This window comes from Meriones unguiculatus, chromosome 10 (genome assembly GCF_030254825.1).
Source record: "Meriones unguiculatus strain TT.TT164.6M chromosome 10, Bangor_MerUng_6.1, whole genome shotgun sequence".
NCBI classification, from domain to species: Eukaryota; Metazoa; Chordata; class Mammalia; order Rodentia; family Muridae; genus Meriones; species Meriones unguiculatus.
This window is the reverse complement of record NC_083358.1, coordinates 5216264-5237516: the sequence shown is the minus strand read 5'-3', so window position 1 is coordinate 5237516 and position 21253 is coordinate 5216264. Positions and strand designations below refer to the sequence as shown.

Below are 21253 nucleotides of genomic sequence, written 5' to 3'. Positions count from 1 at the left end.
CAGCCCTGAGGTCTCTAAAAAAGAAAAAAAGCAGCAGGAAATGGTGGCTTATACCTGTATGCCTTGTCTCAAAAAGAGAAAGTTTCTAATGCCAGCAGGCAGATCTCTGTGAGTTTAAGTTCAACTCACTATGAGTTCCAGGACAGCCAGAGGTCTACATACTGAGACCCTGTTTCAAAAAAAAAAAAAAAAATCAATCTGGGAGGTGGCGCCTATCTTTAATCCCAGCAAGGAGGCGGGTCAATCTCTGAGTTCCAGACTAGCCTGGTCTACAGAGTGAGTTCCAGCACTGCCAGGACTACACAGAGAAACGGTCTCAAAAATACCAAAACAATTCCAAAGTAATGGGAACAGGGACTGTCTCTGACATGAATTGATTGGCCTGCTCTTTGATCACCTCCTCCTGAGGGGGAGCAGCCTTACCAGGCCATAGAGGAAGACAAGGCAGCCACTCCTAAAGAGACCTGATAGACTAGGATCAGAAGGAAGACCTCCCCTATCAGTGGACTCGGGGAGGGTCATGAGTGGAGGAGGAGGAAGGGTGGGATTCGGAGGGGGAGAGGGAGGAAGCTACAGGAGGGATACAAAGTGAATAAAGTATAATTAATAAAAAATTTTTTAAAAAAGAATCACCAAAACAAAACAGAAGGTACAAGGAAGACGGTGAGGCCGGCCCTTACAGTTTACTAGACTGTCCTAATGTTATTGGGGGTTACACAGTCATGTGCTTTGCAAGCTACTCTTTGGAAGCGTGGTGTGACATGTGGTCAATTTGTTTGGTGTGAATGTAAATGCATTTACAGTTCAGAGGTTAATAGTTGTCTTTCTCAATCACTCAACCTTTTTTTATTTTTTCAAGCTAGGGTTTCTCTCTGTAGCCCAGGCTCACCAGACTGGTATTGAACTCACAGACAACAACCTGCCTCTGCCTCCCAAGAGCTAGGATTAAAGGCATGTGCCATTATGCCCAGCTTCAACATTTTTTAATATATGTATTTTTTAAGAATCTAAATCTTTTTTGGATTTTTAAGACAGGGTTTCTCTGTATAGCCTTGGCTGTCTTGGGATTTACTTTGTAGAGCAGGCTGGCCTGCTTCTGCCTCCCTGCGTGCCGGGATTACAGGCTTGGGCCAGGCCTGGCTCCAAGTTCAGCTTTCTGGGGATTCAAACTCATGTCTTCATGCTTGTACAGCATATGCTTTGCTGAAGGAGTCCCCCTGACCCCCAGGCAGTTTCTAAGCACTGCTCCCCTCTCAAATGAATCAGGGATGACCAGGTGCCAAGGCAGAAACACAAGGAGCCTGTGTACCTTCCAGTGCAGGGGAAGCTGGGAAGTAGGATGTGCTGAGACCAGAGGGTGGGTTGAGGGGTCCAGAACTCAAAAAGAAGCAGTTCAAATTGGAAATAATCTTTATAGCAATAAATCAAAAACCTGACTGTAATTCCACCACTATGTACAGCCTGAAAATCTTCAACCAAGCTTCCCTTTTCCCCAAAAGCAGGCCTCCAGAGATATAGGCCCCTCCACGCTATTGACTTCATGCTGAGATGGGGTCTAGCCCATAGTTCAGCAGACTTACCCAGAAATTCTCCAACAATCAATTTATTGACTTACGACAGCACTTTAAAGTCAGATGCGCCCATTCTGATGAACCCAGCACAAACCCCAATCCACCAGTGTCCACAAATTCCCCCCCAGAACCCAGGGAGCTCAGGCTGTCCGGCGACGGCAGCTACTTCCACCACCTAACAGGCAGGTTGACTGCGGAAGCCTTGAGGGGCCCATGGCTAGACTGTACCTTGGTCCCCACCCGCAACCTAACTTGTAATGTGGGCACCAGGGCTCCACAGCACAGAAGAGACCACCCAGCAAGCCCAGGCCCTCTCCAGGTTTGCATGTAAATCTGCGGGCAGCTCTGCGCTGCTCAGCCTGCAGAGAGGGCCAGGACACCCACCCGCCGTGTGCTCTCTACTTTGGCAAAAGAACAAAATCACCAGGAGTTTTAAGAACACGAGTAAACTTCAGGAGACAGAAAAACAGAACAGCAGCCTGTACACACAGCCAGGCCACCCCAGTCAGCCTCACTAGCTGCTTGCTGGCAGCTTCCCCGCTGTGAGAGGATGGACAAGAGCTGACTGCGGCCCGAGGTGACTGTCCCACGTTCCCTTTGTTAGCCACCCCGGCTTTCCCTTGAGAAGGCAGAAAGCAGCAGCCTTTCCTAAGATGACAGGAGAGCCAGGGGACCCTCCCTTCAAGAGAGAGAAGCTCTAACAAGGCCTGGGGGCTGTGACACTGAATGCCTGTCAGCAGCAGGCAGAGAGCTCAACCCGAGCGGTCCAAGTTCTTCCAGAGACAGCTGCCGAGTAAGGTTCATGGATCTCTTGGGAGGGACCTGGACTTGAAACTGCATGGTGGCTCTGTTCCTGTGGGCTGGGGATGGGAGCTGAGGGACAGAAAGCCCAAGCAGGCTCAGCCAGTTGGCAGTGGTAGCGAAGACCTCAGCCCTGGGAGGATGGAGGAGAGCAACCATTTATAAAGGCCCCAGGTCAGTGTTGGTGGCACTGGACACCTCGGTGCATAAGCGTTTACAGGAACCTACTCAAGGCTGTCACACAATGGGATTTCCTGTCTGCGGAGGTGGGGAGAGGCTCCCAAGAGTTGCCTGCCAAAGGAGGAGTGGCTCTGGCCCTCACTGGGCATAACCAATAGCAAGTGTGCAGTCACTGGAATCTGAAGGCCCCAAAACACTGAGCTGAAGTCCACACACATCTGCTCGCCAAACCCTGTCAACTCCACACAGGCAGAGGACAAAAGCGAGCTTGCCATCTTCCAGCTGTGGCCCAGTCACAGAAGTCACCCACACACTTGTGCAGATCCAATGCCAGGAGACCCGCTGCCCGACCTAAGGCTCAGTTCTAAGGCGCCAGCCGGACAGGTTGGAAAAGAGCCAAGGCAGCTATGAAGGGGTGGAGAAAGTTGAGCGCAGAGTAGGGCAGAGGCCTCCAGGACATCACAGGGCAAGGAGGCAGCACTTGCCACGGGCGTGCTAGTTCCGCAGGGCGGCCAGCCTGGAAATCAACAAAAGAGATTCTGGTAAGAGAGGCAGAGGGGACCAGCAATGCTGTGTGCCAGCGCTAGACATGAGGGCCACTTAAGACTCAGGTTTCAAAGTTGTCCTGGAGTAATGGCGAAAAGATGCCAGAAACAGCCAGCCATGTGTTGTGACATTCTGAGGAAGGGCATAGAATTCCCTTCTATGAGGAGCTGCTGGCTACAGCGGACTGCCAGCAGGGTTCTGGTGCTAACTGCCCAGCTCTACACACGGGGCTTCCCTCTGCCCTTCCCAGCAGCCCCTCAAGCGGGACAGGTCTCAGGGTCCCAACCTGCACTCCAGACAGCACACTAGCGGCAGGATTATGGCATTCACTCAGGCAGGACCCACCTCCGAGACAGCTGGTCCTCCTGGCTGCGCACGGAGCTCTCGCCCACCGCAGAGGCTCCCTCTGGAAGCTGGCTGAGCTGGTCTAAGACCTCCAGGCCATTTTCCTCAGCAATCTGTACAATGAGGCTGTCAACCTGCTCCTGAGGCGTGGTCAGCGTGGTGGCAGAGCTCACGGAATCCTCCATTACCTGAGGAGAGGTTCACTCTGGGCGAGTGGCCACAGAGACCCCGTGGCACCACGGGGCACACTGCAACTGTTCTGTTTGTGGTGGGTGCGTCCACCTGCACTCATGTGAAGGCCAGCGGCTAGCACAGTGTTTTCCCAATTCTGCTTTCTACAAGGTGGTTTCTCACTAAACCCAGTGCTCCCCATTCCAGCCAGGCTGGCTGCCAGCAAAACCCTGTGTTCACCTGTTTTGGGCCCCTAGCACTAAGTGGCCATGCACCCAGCTTTTATGTGGGTGCCAAGAACCCAAGCTCGTGCCTTCAGGCTTGTACGAGAAGCACATTACCAATGAACCGTGTCCTCACCCCACTGAGGCTCTTGCTCACTTTCCCCCGACACCACGCTCTTTTTACAGGCTTCTCTCCAGGAAGCTTTTCCTGGCTCCCGGGCCATTCCCACCCCATATCTAGCCAGCCCCACCTCAGGGGCCTTTCTGAACTTCTGTGTGGTTGTCTATCACGTGGGCCTCCCCAGAAAGGGCTGGTGTACTGTCCCTCCTGACCCCAGGGCTTCCTGTGTCCAGCTCAGGCCAGCCCTCCATCTGGTCTTCCACAATGACCACCTACCGACGTGTGCACGTCCAGGTTCTGCACCTGCTGCTCAAACCTGTCCATCACTGCAGACACCTTCTGAAGGTCCATGGCACTCAGGGCCTTGTCCAGAGCTTTGGTCACCTGTGCCATATTCTTGGTCACCTGTAGTAGGATTATGGATAGAAACAAAGTTAAAGGTAGTCAAGGGCTGCAAGCCAGGGACAGGTCATCGGGACTTTCCGATGGGACCCCCTGGCCTCAGCACAGTCACTTGAATGTAGTTGGTGATGCAGTGGAATTCTATGGGTCTCTCCACTTTGAACTAGGAGGAACTAACAGGTCCATCTAACTGCCAGGATGTTAGGATGTGGGATGAAGCTATGGGATCCAGGCTTTCCTGAGGCCTTCCTGTGTCTAGTACCTGCTGGTGCAGCTTCCCTCTACCTGAGGCTGCTCCAGTTCCGGCCACTAAACCCTACAATACGTGGCCACACAGCTCTGTGGTCTAGCACTTACCCCCTTCATGGTCACAGCTGTCTGCACCTTGGAGGCTACTGCATCCACACGGGACGCCATGCGCAGCCAGTTCACGCCTTCATTCTTCTTGCGGATGGCATTTTCGGCATACACGCGGGCACACTCCACATTTTTCTGCTGAAGGGCCTGAGATTCACAGAGATATATTCATGGAGGAACACTTATCAACAGCCTGAATGCCTCTCCAGGGTATGGTTTACCTTGGAGACGGCAGGAGGCTTTCAGTTTTCCCTAGGTAGAATCCTCAGAAATGTGTTAGCCTTGTAAAACTGCAATGGCACCATCTGGAGTATGGGTATCCAGACAGACGGATGGCACAGACCAGCCCTTGGGGGTCCAGTTCTACCACTGCTGTTCCTCCAGGCTACATCTGCCCAGGAGAACGATGACAGAGGCCAAAGGAATGGGAGGTCCGAGCAGGGTGTCATGGCCTTAGAGCTGCACTGAATTGCTGCTCACATCTGAATGCTCTGGGACAGTCACCCTGCTTTGCCTTCTGCTCTGTCTATCTTTAGGACCTCAGCGAGCTTCCACCTCTGCCCGACCCCAATATCAACGCTTCTCCCCCAATCCTGACACCCCGGCAGCGGCCCTAGGGAAAGAAAGCCAGTAGAAGCAGCTGGGAGACATGGCGCATACCTGTAATCCAGGACTCAGGAGGCAGAGGCAGGTGGATCGCTGTGAGTTTATACAAAGTGACCAAGGCTACACAGAGAAACCCTATAACTCCCTCATCCCCCAGAAAAGGAAGCCAGTAGAAAATGACACTGGAGCAGGGACAGCTGGAAGGCCACATCTTGATGTTGGAAGGGAGGAAGAAGGAAGAGTGAAAGCCATGCACTCTGACATCGCAGTGGGCAGGGAGGGAAGGGGCTATTACCCCCATCACGCCTGCTTGTCTCAAGTATGAAAGCAAGCATCTCAATCCTCCGAAAGCAGTGAGGACTGAATCACAAGTCTGAACAAAGAAGACACTAAAGTAACACGGGTGTGTGTGTGTGTGTGTGTGTGTGTGCTGGCTCTCACCTGCAACCCTGCCAATGGCGTGAGGTTAGCCTGGGCTATACAGTGAGCTCTGGGTCCACCTGGACTACAGTACTCAATCTCACAAATAAAACGAAATGAACTACAAAGGCAGTGAGAAAGAAGGAGCACAGAGCAGAGAGCTGCCCTACCTTCTTCACTTTGGCCTGCTCAGCCTTGGAGTCCTTCTCTGCCTTCTTGGCCAGCTTCTCCAGCTGCTTCGCTGTAAACTGAGCAGAAACCACATGCCGAGATGCACAGGTGGAGCCCTCCCTCCGCCCTGCACCTCCTGCCTCCCCCGTCCTTGGTCCAACCCTGTGCTAAGCACAAAGCCTCAAAATGTAAGTCCTGATAGCCACTGTGAGGCTGTGAGAACCTGCAGCAGCTCCTGGGACGAATGCCCCGAAGCCCCACCTGGTTCTGAGGACCCGTGTGAAAGGGAGGGGGCTGCAAGGTTTCCTAAAACGTCATCACCTCTACACTTTAACCCAAATCCTCCCCCGGAGTGGAAGGCCAACAAGGGAACTCTCACCAGCCCTGCCGCAAGGGCTTTCAACTCACGGAAAACACACAAGAACCTCTTTCAGGGTACTCAAGCAGTGACGTGAAAAGTGCTCTCTGCACAGAACCTGCATATATAGCTTCCTCACCTCTTTGCCAACAAGAGGAAATGATGCCAGCATACCTGTGACCCCTCTGGCAACAGAATTCAGGGCTGGAGACCAGGCCCTGGCCACTAGCAAACGACAAGGCTCACAGACTACCCTCCTGTAGGGCACATGCCACTACCTGACAACCTGTGTGACACAAGCCATACCAGAGCCACGTTCAGGCGTTATTACCTCACTCCTGCCCAGACCCGGAGCCAGGGAGAGAGAAGCAAGATAACGTTAACCCCGACTGTCACTGGTGAGGTACTGAGAGAAAAGCGGTGGAAACTCGCCACAGATTATGAGGCAAGTACAGACCCCTCCCCCACAGGAGGCACTTTCAGTTGCCCATAAAATTCTCCTTCAAGCGTTTTTAAATTCCAGTCTGTGGTTTGAAATGCTTAGTAAAACACCAAAGCAAGTGTATGTTGCCCCAGCTGTGTTTTTTTAAAGATAAGTCTGAGGGATGTACTTCTCCTTAGCCAAACACAAAAAATGGTCCTGAGTCTGGTCAGCAGTGTGAGCCCTGTGTGGCTGTCATTTAACTACAATCACTTCCCCGCGGCTCTGGGTGTCTCAGTTCCAAGCGCCGACGCCACTGTCATTCTTGTCGTTATTTGCTGGTTGCCAGGACAGGACTGGGGAAGGGCAGCTTGGTACAAACCTTCAATTGGAACAGGGTATCTGCAAAGACAGAGGAAACAGTTTAGCAGGTGAACTCAGTGAGAGCCGTGCAGCTGCCAGAAGCTGCCTCACGCCTGACAGACAGGTCAACCGTGCAGTCACAAGATAGAGCCATGTTAGACATGGGGCGCCAAGCCAGCAAAGACCCTCACCAACCCTGTCTGTCAGGGACACAGCAATGGCGCCAGCCACTCTCAAAAGGTTCACTTTAAGGACAGCTAGGATAGTGCATGTAGCTCTTGGCCACGATCAGAACAGAGATGGCGGCTTACAATTCACTCAGCTTTACGAAAGACACTGCATTGATGTGGCATTCTTTGACTTTAGTACCAAACTTAATCTTTAGTAGTTAACAGTTGGTATTGCATGATCTTTCCAAAAGCAAATAGACAAAACTGGTAATGGTGATAAGTCCTAGGTAATCGAAGTTACTCCATGACAGATGCCATTTCTAAGCCACAGCAGAGGCCCAGAGCATGTCCCTACCTGTATGAAAGCCAAGGAAAGAACTCAAATGTGTATTAAAAACCTAATTGCTAACCAAACCTGCTATTCACTCACAAATTTCACACAGGTAAACTCAATTTCTTGTTTATTTATTTTTGATGTGTTGAGAATGGATCTTGCCTCAGGCTCACTAGGCAGCCAAGGATGACAGTACTTAGACCTCCTGAGTCTTCTGTCTTCACAGCTTGTGAGCTGGCATTAATGCTGGAGCCACCATACCAGGTAACTGGTTTCATTTCTAAATCTACAGAGGGCTGTGAGACTTGATTCCTGAAAAGGCTTACCCTACTAGTCCAGAATGAGGACACTGAGGGTCTATAGATGTAAAATAAGGCCCAGCAGAGAGACCTGTCGGGGTACAATGAACTCTGTGCAGCCACTACCCTCAGTGCAGGCCCAAGTCACAGCCAGACGCACCACACCTGACTGTGACTCTTAGGGAAAAAAAGACAGGAGGAACAGTGTTACCCAGGCATCTCACTAGAGTTAAGACACTGGCCAAGTCTCCTTCTCAGTCTGTATTTTCATGTAGACTCTTGGGGGACTGGACTCTGTGATGTAAGAAAATCCTTTATTGTTGGGACACAGGGATACAGTATCGAATTCGTGTGTGTTTCCTCCATGACAGTTACATAGCTTTCTACATTTCAGAGAAGTTTTTTAAAACTCCATTACAGCTGTACTTGGCAGTACACACCTTTAATCCCAGAAATGGAGAGGCAGAGGCAGGCAAATCTCTAAGTTCAAGGCCAGCTTGGTGTACATAGTAAGTTCCAAGCAAGCCAAGGCTACATAGGGAGACTGTCTCATGCAAACAAAAACTCTCTCACACCAGCCGGTAAAGCCTGCATGAGTTCTTTGGGAGTCTAGAGCTCAGAACACTGACAGGTGGAAGTGAGTCAGATCACTAGGGGCGGTTCCCTCCCAAGCTGTTAACCTAAGGACAATGGCAGAACAGGACATGTAGCTCTTACCTCAAGGAGCTACTAGCAGGGAACCCATACGATACTGCTTGGTATTTGAAATCCTTTGTATCTGAATCATTCCTACTTCTCTGGGTACTATTCAGGCGTCAAAATATGCAACCTTTTCTAGTGTCTTCTGACCACTTCCCAGGGTCCCCAAAGCAGAAACAAAACAAACAGGGAGAATTCGGATCTGAGGTCATTCGGACAAAATTCAGGGTTTGGGTCCCGGGCTAGGGGTCCCTGGGGAGTTCTGATTAAGGACAAGATCCAGGGGTGGGTAGTGGCAGGGGTAAAAAGTGAAAAGCTAGATCCTGTTGGGTTGTGGGATCGAGGCCCAGGAGAGAGTTTCAGTTAGGATGTAAGCCGGTCCTGGTCAGTATGTGGGGTGCAGACCCAAGGGCAGATTCTCGACGGGGTCTCGAGCTAGGGGCGGTTCCCGGTCCTGATGTAGGGTTCCGGGCCCGGGGACAGGGTCTGGGGCTAGAAGCCCAGGGCGGATCCGGATGGGTTACTGGTCTGAGGCCAGGTGTCTCCAGAGCCCCGCTCCGAACCCGAAGTAGATGACAGCCCCTTACCGTCCATGGCCAACCGGGCAGCACACCCCTCGGGGCGGCGCAGGGGATGAGAACGTTCGGCCCAGCAGTACCCGTGAGGACTTCCGGGGTCGCTACTGTTTCCGGTCGCCCGGCCTACTCTCGCGAGAAGACGGGCCCGGGTCTTGGGTGGGGCTTAGGTAGGACTCTCGCCGCACGCGGTTGCCATGGTAATGAGCTCCCGAAGTGGAGCGTGAGTTTTGTGAGTTGGTCGGGTTACGGGGGCCTAAGGCCGCCCGAGAGGGGCGGCAGGGTCACCTATGGGCCAGTCGAAAAGCAAACTCAGAGAGAAGAAAGGTAAAGGGCGCCGCCTGGCGGCGAGGCCCGCCCTCCGAGCCGGCGTCCGTGGGCTGTAGGTTTAACTGACTATCCGTGTGTTTCAGTTGAGGAGCAAAAGAAGAGCTCCAGCTTTGTTCTTGCAAAGGCTAAGGAGAAGCCGGTGGAGAAGGAGGTGAAGCAGCCTGACAAGGAATCCTTGAGTCAGCCTCCCGACAGTTCGCACTTTGTTGCATCCAAGCACTCAAAGCCTTCTTCCTCTTCCTCTGAAGGTAGGAGACCCGAGGAGACCCGCTGGTCAAGGCATCTGGGACGGGGCCCCTTTCTAAGACTCTGAACGATACTGGAAGTGATTATGCAGGAGTCGTGGTGCAGTAAGGTCAAAAAGAGCGCAGGCAAGCTTGTTAGTTTAGTCCGGTCTAGGCTATGGTAGGAATTTCAAGGGCATCTTTTATATATGTGGAGACCCTGTTTCAGAAGGAAAAAAAAATTAAGAAGAAACTTCTTGAGTGATCCATACAGTGTCCGCAAGAAGGGTTGGGTGACTTCTGGTTCCACTGTGATTCCTTCAGCCTGTTACAGCTTGAAGCAGAACCTTGAGTGATTTGGTCCAGGCTGGAGTGTGACTCCTGAGGAGAGCGTGGTGTCCTTCAGCCTGGGCACAAAGGTGGGAGGGCTTTTGAAGAAGAAAGGATTGTGAATGGGCAAAAGTGTTTCTTTTCATACAAAGTCGCAAAAGAACTTGGAAGACACCAGAAAGTGAGGTTGCTGCCAATTTCACTTTTCCTTGAGACAAACAGTTTGTCATATTTATTCATGTTATAGCAGCTCAGTTTGACCACACCTGTGGTGTGGAATTGGTGGAGATGAGACCACAAATGCAGGACTAAGCCTAAATACGAAGTGTTCCATCATTATATCTCCCCTAGTGTTGGAAATAGGACTGTTAAGTATTTAAAACAAGAAAGGTGTTTGGAGCTGTACGCATTGTGCTTTTTGCTTCCAGAATGGAGGCCAGTATGAAAACAGACCCCTGGGGTAGGAGGGGGCCTACCCCAAGCTCACTGCTGTAATCTGGAACTGGGGAAGCAGTGGCAGTAGACATCTCAGAAAGATTGGAGGTAGAGAGCGTAGACCCTCTCCGGTGAGAAGGGCTGGCTGGTACAGTGCTGCAGAATAGGCAGTTTAAAATCCAGTGCTGGGCCTGGGAGAGAGGCCTGGCCTCGGAACTTAGGACCCGCCCACTTGAGGACAGAAGGCCACAGCAAAGGCTGCAGGCCTAGGGAGGTTTGTTAACATGATACTCGTCCCTAAGTGCTTTTAGCTGATCACAGAAAAGCCAGCTAAACAAGATTTTATCACCAAATGGTTTGATGTCTCTCTCAAAAAACGTTCAGAGATGGCATCCACCATGTTTTCTCAACAGCATGGCATTGGCATCAAGGACCCTTCCTGTTCTGTTGTGCCACCTTCAGTGTCTGGAATGTCTTCCTTCACGGTGCCAAGGTATTTGGAAGGCTGTGGGCATCAGGCACACATGACCACACTGACTCTGACTCATGAGAGATTTGGGGCCTTGCTTTCTGTTGGCAAGGAGATCTTTCTGAGGTCAGCTTCACCTGCCCAGCCTCTCTAAGATGGATTCAGCTCTACTGATTTATGAAGTGCCGGAGAAGCCTTAAAGGTACTAGTAGACAAGACCTTTGCCAGCAAGGAACTACCCATGGGAAGCCACCTGTGGCACCTGTCATACAGCATCACTTCTGGAGGAAAAGCAGGTGGACGTGAAGAGAAACCAAGTGAGGATGGTGTCAAGAAAAGATGACAGAACAAACTCGGCAGTCACAAGGAGCAGGCCGCTGACACGGGCGACGCTGGAGGGACCCCCTGCACATGAAGTCAGGTGTAAATCTCAGACTCACCACAATCCTGTTGCTTCAGATTGCAGTACATGAGCTGTCCTGTCCATTTAGAAATGACTGTAAAACTGTGAACAGGTTGGGCGTGCAGTCGTAGTGCCTGCTACTCAGGAGACTGAGGCAGGAGGCTTGTGTAAGCCCAGCGTGGGCAACATAGCCCTGGGGAGGGCTAAGGGTGCAGCTCAGTGGAGTGTCTGCTGTGCAGGAAGCACAGAGTGGCTTCAGCAGCGCTGCAGGACAGCAGGTGTGGTGGCACGTGCCTGTGGTCTGCACACTTGAGGCAGGAGGAACACGAGCCCAAGGGAAGCTGTCATTACACGAAGTATTCAAGTCTAGCCTAGGATACCTGATACCCTGTCTCAAAATAAAATTGGGGCTTGAGAGCTGGCTCAGCAGTTAAGAATGGTTGCTGCTCTTGCAGAGGACAGGGGTTCACAGCCATTCGTAACTCCAGTTTCAGGGGGGTGGGCCAATGCCCTCTTCTGACCTCTGTGGCCACCAGACGTGCATGGTGCTCATACATGCATATATACATACATACATGCTGGCAAACACAAGACAAAGAAGAATGACCCATGATTGCCCAGCTATGAGGCCACAGGGCTCTGTGATGTAGCATAGTTGGGCCTCCTGGGCTGGACCCTTGAGTGAACATTAGGTGATTGTAGGGGCGGGCCTTTGAGGCTTTACAACCTGTTGCTGCCAGCAGCACTCACAGCCCAGATAAGTCTTCAGAGGACACAGCCCAGAATTCATCCAACTGCACCCACCACGAGACCTCAAGTGGGAACTGTCTAGGCAAGCCTGTCCCGTCCTGACCCATAACAGTGGAGACATAACTGCTTTGAGCTTTTGGGCCTTGGAGTTAGTTGTTACACATCAGCAGTGGTCAGGCCACGAGGTAAACCTGGAGTAGAGAGGATGCTTGGCTACCAGTTACAGCTCATTCCTGGGATCCCAGAACTCAGAAGGCCAAGGCAGGAGGCTCATGCATTCCAAGCAGCCTCAGCGCCATACTAAAACCCCGTTATTAAAAAAGGGTGTGGGGCTGGAGTGATGGCTCAGAGGTTAAGAACACTCACTGTTCTTCCAAAGGTCCTGAGTTCAATTCCCAGCAACCACATGGTGGCTCATAACCATCTATAGGAAGATCTGGTGTGCAGGCAGAATGTTGTATAAATAATAAATAAATCTTAAAAAAAAAAAAAGGCCATGGCAGCTTATAGATAGGGCGTGTTGTGCTATTCATACTTTATCTGTATGTTTAAGGTATTTTTACATTGAGAATTCCACAAATATATACCAAGAGATTAGCACACCACGATTTACAACCAGCCTATTCTACAATGTTGAAAGTTGTATACCCTCAAAGGACCCAATTTCTTCAGCACATAAAAGACATAGAAGGAGCTGGAGAGATGGCTCAGTGGTTAAGAGCTTGGATTTGCTCTTCCAGAGGTCCTGAATTCAGTTCTGAGCACCCACACTGGCTGGCTCATAACCACCCTTAATTTTAGGTCCAAGAGACCAGACACCCTCTTCTGGCCTCCGTGGGAACTGCATCCATACAGAAAATTAGAAAGGAGGGGCTTGTTACAAGTGAACCAAAGACAGTGTTTGGACCTGAGCTGGGTCGTCTTAACAGAGTCAGTTTGGATTTTAGGTAATATAATAAAAGATTTACCCTGGACTAGAGCATTACTCGGTGACAGAGCAGTAAGCATGTTGAAGGCCCTGGGTTCCATCTTCAGCACCATTCAAAACCAGAACTAAAACCTGCTGAGTAGAAACCACAACCCCTAAAGTCCCACACTCCTGCGACCTTCTTAGGGACAGTCTCCAAATGACAAAACCGTAGAGTCGGAGGGCAGACTCAGTTGCCAGGTGTTTGGGGTAAATGAACAAGGAGGACAAGTGTGACCCAAAAGGGCACCAAGACGGGGTCCCTGTTGGGGAAGAGTCCTGTGCCCTGTTCAGGAGCAGCTGGGTACGTAGGGGGGCACATGTCTGCACTCACTGGACTGGTGTCAACTTCCTGGTGTTGACACTGTACTAATGTAAGATGCCCCCGCTGGAGAGACTGGGTAAAGGGAGCAGGGGACCACTTCCTGCTGCTTTTGCAACTGCTTGAATTTATGCTTTTTTTTAAAAAATAAAAAAGTTCTAAAACATGCAGTGTTATAATTTTTATTATTATAGTCCAGTATAGGAAAAGGAAACCGATTACAGAAAATAGGGAGAATAAGTGAAGTGTGTGTGTGTGTGTGTGTGTGTTAAGCATACAATAACACTGACACTAAACAGCAGCAGAAAAGTGCAGGGTTATTTAAGTTCTGCTAGGAGAATGGACAATTTTAAAAAGATGTTTCACGTAGCCTCTTGCCATACACAGATTATTTCTACAGGAATAAGAGCCAGTGGGGCTGGAGAGATAGCTCAGTGGGTAAGAGCCCTGGCAGCTCTCCCAAAGGGCCTGAGTTCAATTCCCAGCAACCACATGGTGGCTCACAACCATCTGTAATGGGATCTGATGGGCTTTTCTGTCATGCAGGCACACATGTAAATACAGTGCTCATATGTATAAATAAATAAATAAATAAAGAAATAAGAGTGAATATAAAAAGTGGGGCTTAATGAGAAAAATAAAATTATAGAGAAAAAAAAAGTGGGGCTTGGGGAAAGCTGGGAAATGGCTCAGCAGTTAAGAGCACTGCTGTTCTTCCAGAGACCCAGGGCTCAATTCCCTTTATCCACATGGCCTCCTGTAACCATCTATAATTCCAGTTTTAGGGGATCCTGTGCCCTTCCTGGCTTCTGCAGGCATGTACCCAGGCAAAATAACCACACATATAACTTCAGAAAAGAAAGTCAAGTGGGCATTGGTGTGCTTCATAGTGCACTTTGACCCCAGCACTCGGGAGGCAGGAGGCAGGTGGACCATTTTTGAGATCGAGGCCAGCCTGCTCTAAATGGTGACTGCCAGGCCAGCCAGGGCTACATAGTGAGAACTTGTAGTGGAGGTCCACTGTGTAGCTCAGTTGGTAGACAGCCTGCCCTGGGTTCCACCTCCAGTACCACAAAGCCTTCCTGGTGCTGGTGCTAGTCATCCCAGTACTTGGGAGGTAGAAGACAGAGGATCAGAAGTTCAACCAATTGGATTTCCTTCTCAACAAGAAGCATCATTCTAAGCCTTGAATGAAAGAAAGGCATTGCTGAGAGATATTGAAGGCTATGACCGCACTTTATCATAGTGTAACACCTGAAATAGCAGTCAGTATGCAGAGGCAGGAGAAATCTCTTAGCATCCAGGCCAGCCATAACTGTAGAGACCCAGTCTCAAACAAAGCAAAATGTGTGTGTGCAAAAAAAAGAAAATCTCTTCAAACACCATAACATTATGAAACTCAAAACAAATGGTGAAAAATCATTTACAGTTAGGTTTAGTGACTCACACCTCTAATCTCTACATTCAAGAAGCTGACACAGACAGATCTTAAGCTTAACACCAGCCCAAGCCACAAAATTGAGTCTCTGTGTCAAAAAAAAAAAAGTTAAAAGTAATGCATACGAGAGAACAGAATAGCATCTCAAATATCATTCAGGTATGATTTGGTACTTTGAGACACTGTAGAAGTATCTGTCTTTCTTTTGTTGTTATTTTTAGTTTTTTGAGGCAGGGTTTCTCTGTGTAGCTCTGTCTGTCCTAAGTATGCCTGACCTAACTCACAGAAGCCTTTAAAAAGTCGCAGGCCGAAGTGGGGAAGATAGAGAGGCGCGTGGTGCCACGCCTGACCACCCAAGGTCAGCCCCTGGACCCACAAAGGCGAAGGAAGAGAAACAGCAACTAAAAGTTGCCCTCTGACCTGTATACCTGCAGCATGGCATATGTGCGCCCCAAGTACTCATGCACAAAAAATAAAATTTTAAATGTTTCTAAAAAGTTACAGGCAAGTCAGGTGTGGTAGTACACAGCTGTACTTCCAGAATTCTAGATGCTAAAGCAGGGAGATCCCCCTGAATTTGAAGCCAGACCAAAAACAAACAAACAAACAAAAATCAGAGGCAGAGGTTGTAGGTTTCTGGAAGCTGCAACAAGCTCTGACCATAGCTGTTGGGGAAATAGGATTTCAGTAACTGAGCCACGAAGAAACCCTGACCTTAATCCAATCTGTATGCAAGACTGTAGCCCCAGTCCCTGAGGAGAATCCTAGCCAAGCTGTGCCTAAATTCCTGGGCTACTAAGACTGAGAGACTCTAAGTGTGGATGGATAAAAGCCACCAACTTGAAGTAATTGTTATGCAGTAATAAAGTAGTAATAAAGGGTGGCATTGTGGCTCAAAAATAAAATGATTGCCTAGCACTCATGAGGCTCTGAGATGCATGCCAGCACCAGAGAGACAGAGTGGGGGGGACATGGAGGCAGGGTGGCCCGTGCCTGCCATCCCAACAAGGAAAAAGAGGCGGGGATATAGAAACAAGTTCTAGGCCAGTTATTGCTACAAAGTAAGTCCCTGTCTCAAACATTAAATAGTGCAGGTGTTTCATACTTATGGTAAAGATACCATAAATCAGTTATGGTATCTTTAATCCCAGCATTCAGGAGGCTGAGACAAGAGAATCTTGACTTCTAGATAGCCTGGGACACATGGGGAAGACCTTGTCTACAAAACTAAAATAGATTAGATAGATAAATAGATAAGATAGATAGATACATAGATAGATGAGATTAGACAGATATAGAGAGAGACAGACAGACAGATAGATAGATAGATAGATAGATAGATAGATAGATAGATAGATAGATGGATGGATGGATGGATGGATACATACATACATATATACATACATACATAGATGGATGAATGGATAGATTCATAGATATATAGACAAATGGAGGCTATACAAAGAAAAAACCCTGCCTCAGGGGGAAAAAAAAGACAGGAGTAGAGAGATTTCTTAATGGTTAAGAGTACTTTCTGGGGGCTGGAGAGATGGCTCAGAGGTTATTCCAGAGGACCTGGGTTCAATTCCCAGCACCCACATGGCTCACTCACTGCGATCTGCCTGACTCCGTCTCCTGAGTGCCTGGCTTTTTTTTTTTTTTTTTTCTCAGCCCAGGTTCTGTAGACCAGGCTGGCCTGGAACTCACTGAGATCCACCTGCCTCTGCCTCCCAAGCGCTGGGATTAAAAGTGTGTCGCCGTCTGTAATGGCAGTTCCAGGTAGTCTGAGACCCTGCACATAAAATAAATAAAAAACACACAAAAAAGGAAAACAATACCAAGAAAAACTACACTTCCTTAGCTACCACACACTGTCCTTCTGGCAGAAACAAATTGGTGTTTGCTGGAGACTGAGCCCAGGACCGTAACCATGGTAAACATGCAGTCCACCGTGGAGCTCCATTCCACCTCCAACAGGATGGGTTCTGCTTGAGGAAGGGTCTCTTAGGTAGTAACACAGGGGGCCTTGTGAATGCCGAGATTAGAGGCACATATGTGCACCATGTCTTCCGTTGATTTGATACTTACCCCAGTTTGCACACAGAGTTTGACCCAGAGGTTCTTCGTCTAGTAATATGCCCAGTAAAGCTATTGTGGCTAACATTGTCTGCCTGTCAGGAGCTAGAGTCACCGACACCACCCCTGAGCCTGTCTGTGAGGAGGTTTCTAGATGGGTCACCTCCATAAGACTCAGGCTCTGTTTGCCATTCCTCCCACACATACTGATGGACTATAGCCCTTCCCTTCGGTTTTTGTTTTTTTCCAATTTTTAAATTTTTTTGTTTAAGACAGGGTTTCTCTATGTGTAGCCCTGGCTGTCCTAGACTTGCTTTGTAGACCAGGCTGGCCTGGAACTCACAGAGATCCACCTGCCTCTGCCTCCCAGAGTGCTGGGATTAAAGGTACATCTCTTCTTAAACTATGAGACAAAATAAACCCTCCCTAAATTCTTGTCAGCCATTGGTCACAGCAAATGAGAAAGAAGTAACACACACACACACACACACTCACATACACACGGGAGGGACAGAGAACAAATGAAACAAAAAGATAGAAATCAGAAACAATCTCAGTCCATAGAATGGAGCTGGTCACACAGAGTATGGGAACCCAAAATAGGCGTGGGCTCAACCTGTATTTTTTGTGGGTTTTTGTTTGCTTTGTTTGGTCTTTTTGAGATTTTTGAGACAGGGTTTTTCTGTGTAGCCCTGGCTACCCTGGAGCCCACTCTATAGACCAGGCTGTCGTCAAATCAGAGATTCGCCTGCCTCTGCCTCCTAAGTACTGGGATTAAAAGTGTGCATCAACACCACCCAGCTGAAAAATACATTAATACAACATATTCTGATAATGTTTTCTCTGTCACCAGTTTCTCCCAGATCCTTCCCACTTGTGCATCCACGTGAATTCACACCCTTTCTTTCTCTCTCCAACGAAGTCTCACTGAATATACAAAACTGAAAAGCAAACTATATACACAAAGGAACTGTAATGTTTTTGTTGTTGTTGTTGCTGTTTTTTTTTTTTTTTTTTTTTAAGCCCTGACAAAGCATTATGAGACAGAGGATCTTTAAAAATGCCACTGAGTTCATTTTGTGTTGAACTACTGAGTGGCCTTATGGGCGGTTTTTTGACTTAATGATACAAAGAAAAGGAAAGACACTCTGCTGCCTGGTACAGGTCATGGGTAACTTGGCAGTAGTTAAGATAAATTTGTTTAGTTGGTAGGATGGTTTTCTAACATGCAAGACACTCTGAGTTGGATCCCCAGGACCACAGGAGCCATGCAGTCACATTCCTGTAATCCCAGCTCTCAGGAGGTAGCAACAGAATGATCAGAAGTTCAAGGTTGCCTTGGCTATACTCTGAGTTTGAGGTCAGATATGAGAAACTACCTCATAAATGAAGTAACTGGGTAAAATGAGGCTCTAATGAAGCATCAAAGGTAGAGGACTCGTCCTAGAAGGGCCTGGGTACCAGCATTTCCCTCTGCTACATGAAGCTTTGTTAGGTGGCTTAACCTCTCTGCGCCTGTTTCTGTAAAACAGACGTCTGTCATAGGAGCATATGTGAGAAGCTGCTGTGTGCTATTATTTCTGGGTGTTTTAGTGTTTGTTTGTTTGTTGTTTTGAGACAGGGTCTCACTATGTATTCTTGGCTGGCCTGAAACTCACTATGAAGACCAGGCTGGGTTCTGAATCGTGGAGATCCACTTGCTTCTGTCTCCTGAGTGATGGTCTTAGAGGTTTATGCCACCATGCCCAGCATTTTCCATTTTTCTAGGGCTCAAAACATCTGGCACATAGGTTCACTCAACAAATGCTATCACTGCGTCTTTGGCTCAGAGGGAAAAGACACTTGCTCCCATGCCTGATGATTGAGTTGGATGTCCAGTACCTACCTGACGGAAGGAGAGAACCGACTCCACAAGCTGTCTTTTCGCCTTCACATCTGCATCATAACATATGTGAACCTCTATATACAGAGAGAGACTACGTAAATGTAACAAACAAGCAAACAAAACAAAAACGCTGGGGCTGGAGAGATGGCTCAGAGGTTAAGAGCTCTGGCTGCTCTTCCAGAGGTCCTGAGTTCAATTCCCAACAACCACATGGTGGCTCACAACCATCTATAGTAAGATCTGGTGCCCTCTGCTGGCATGCAGGCACACATGTAGTCAGAATATGTATAGTAAATAAATAAACCTTAAAAAAAAAAAAAAAAAAAAAAAAAAAAAAACAACCCTGGAAGTTTAATATAAAGCCATTAGCTGGGTGTGGTAATGAAAGACTTTAATCACAGCACTGGGCAGGCAGAGGCAGGTAGACCTCTTGTGAGTTAAAGACCAGTCTGGTCTATGTAGTGAATTCACTGACAGATAGGGCTAGGTAAAGATAATCTGTTTCAAAACAAACAAATCCATCATTGTTATCATTAATTTCATCATATCTGGGCATGAGGTATTAAGAGAAGACTGAAGTGAGGAAACAAGCCATGTGACTGGTGTTGCTTCGGAAGTGATGGTTCTACGTAGAGAGAAGCAGAAGACCCTGCAGGGCTCTCACAGCTAGAGCATCCAGCATCCGTAATGCCAAGGAGCATCTCTGTTTGTGTATTAACATTTAACATGTCCTGTGGCTTTGCAGGGTTTACGTACTTCCTCACAAGTGTGTGAAAATATGGACAATACCAGGAACACCTATTTCTAGAACATTCTGATCCCTAAGGTTCTGAACAGAAAGGTTTTACAAGTTGGAACTCTTTGGAGACTGAGCATCTGCACCCTCATCTCAGAGGTAGACTCACTTTCTTCTAGCTGACTAGACAGCTTGATGGAGGCGGGCAGCTGGCCAAGAGCGTTATCTGGACATCCTGAAGGGCCGACTGGTGTGGAAATAGACATCTGTGCAGTGTAGACAACGGAAGACCGTCACACTGTGACTTAGGAGGGCATTTAAAATCCTCTCTCCTCATTTGCTCCTGAAGGTGTCTGGTGGAAGCCCTTGGAAGTTAGGAAATGACAGCCCCCAAGTCTGGGGAAAAGGCCAATGTGAGAACTGTTAAGTTGAAGAACAGACAGGCCCAGGGGCTGGTGGGATCCTAGCTTTGTCTATATCAGAGACTCAAAAGAATGTAGTGTCCTGTACTTGTCACCATGCCGCTCATGAAATTTAGCCTCTTCTCTGTCTCTCTCTTGCAGGAGTATACGCAGTACTCAGAGCATATCCCTCTGAGCTGGGCATCTGTTTGAGTGTTGGAATAGAATCATCAGGACACTCTGTCTTGTTTTGTTTTCCTTGCTGGCCACAAATCTATTTTCTTTACTGTGAGCTAAGACAGACCTTGTCTTCACTGTGGAAGGAGTTCCCACACACCCACTAAATGGATGGATGTTTTCTTCCCTCTAGACAGACCTGACATAAAACAAAAGTCGATCAAGAAGAAAAATGTCATTCCACAGATCATCATCACTCACGCCTCAAACGAGACACTAATCAGCTATGGTGTCCCTGACAGCGAGGAACAGAGGACCATTCGGGAACATGCTGACTGGGGCCCTTACTACCGGCACAGGAACCCCAGCACAATAATAGCCTACAATGTACACAACACAGAATAAATGAGAGCTCCTGGTAGCTGTGACTGTTTACTGTGCTCCGAGTCTCAGCTAAGCTGTCAGAGGGGGCCGCCCCTCCGTGTGCTGGAGCTGAATGCCCTTCTGCAGTCTTTGGAGTTCTCTGTCTCAGTGGCTCTTTTAGTTTTCCCATGCCAGCATCAGCTTGATAGGCGAGAAGTTGGCTGGGCCAGAGTGTAAATCTGGACGTCCTAAAGGGCTGACTGGTGTCCATGTTGGAAATAGCCAGCTGTGCAGTGTAGACAACGGAAGTCCACTCGCACTGTGACTCAGGAGGGCATTTAAAAATCCTCTCTCCTCATTTGCTCCTGAAGGTGTCCAGTGGAAGCCCTTGGAACTCCCCAAGTCTGGGGGAAAGGCCAGTGTGAGACCTAACTCTTCAGCTTAGCTGAAGAGCAGAGAGGCCTCAGAGCTGGTGGTGTCCTAGCTTTGTCTGCATCAGAGACTCAGTGCAACATGCCCTTGAGCTGAGGAGGGCAGCAGGACACTGAGGACGTCGGCAATAGCCATGGATGCTGTCTTGTTGTCTGAACCCAGGGATGAAGGGTGTTTACAGTGAAGGGCCACTAGGGATGCCAGCACGCTGGCTGTAACAATTGTTCAGCTTACCCTGCCCTCATGAGCTAACTTGAGGTCAGGCTGTGCCTTGAGAGAATGCCCTGCCCAGTCTTCTTTCTCCCTTGTGGTCTAGCAACAGAGTATTGTCTTCATTAACTGCCACACTGGTTGGTCCCTGTGGGCTAACCAAACCAGAGA

The 21253-nt window shown here is 48.8% G+C and overlaps 2 protein-coding genes across 2 annotated transcripts; one reads left to right on the top strand and one right to left on the bottom strand.

Annotated features, from left to right (window-relative positions):
- Positions 1-1392: 1392 nt before the first annotated feature.
- Chmp1a (charged multivesicular body protein 1A) lies at positions 1393-9280 on the bottom strand. The gene is made up of 7 exons (XM_021631202.2): positions 9147-9280; positions 7077-7096; positions 5915-5992; positions 4719-4865; positions 4236-4364; positions 3444-3631; positions 1393-3069 (listed from the first exon to the last, which is right to left on the bottom strand). The coding sequence occupies exons 1-7, from the start codon at positions 9151-9153 to the stop codon at positions 3048-3050; spliced, it is 591 nt and encodes a 196-aa protein (XP_021486877.1). The 5' UTR covers positions 9154-9280; the 3' UTR covers positions 1393-3047.
- Positions 9281-9310: 30 nt separating this feature from the next.
- Positions 9311-20554, top strand: Spata33 (spermatogenesis associated 33). The gene is made up of 3 exons (XM_021631128.2): positions 9311-9461; positions 9548-9712; positions 20271-20554. Exons 1-3 carry the CDS (start codon positions 9425-9427, stop codon positions 20480-20482), a joined length of 414 nt encoding a protein of 137 aa, XP_021486803.1. The 5' UTR covers positions 9311-9424; the 3' UTR covers positions 20483-20554.
- Positions 20555-21253: the final 699 nt, after the last annotated feature.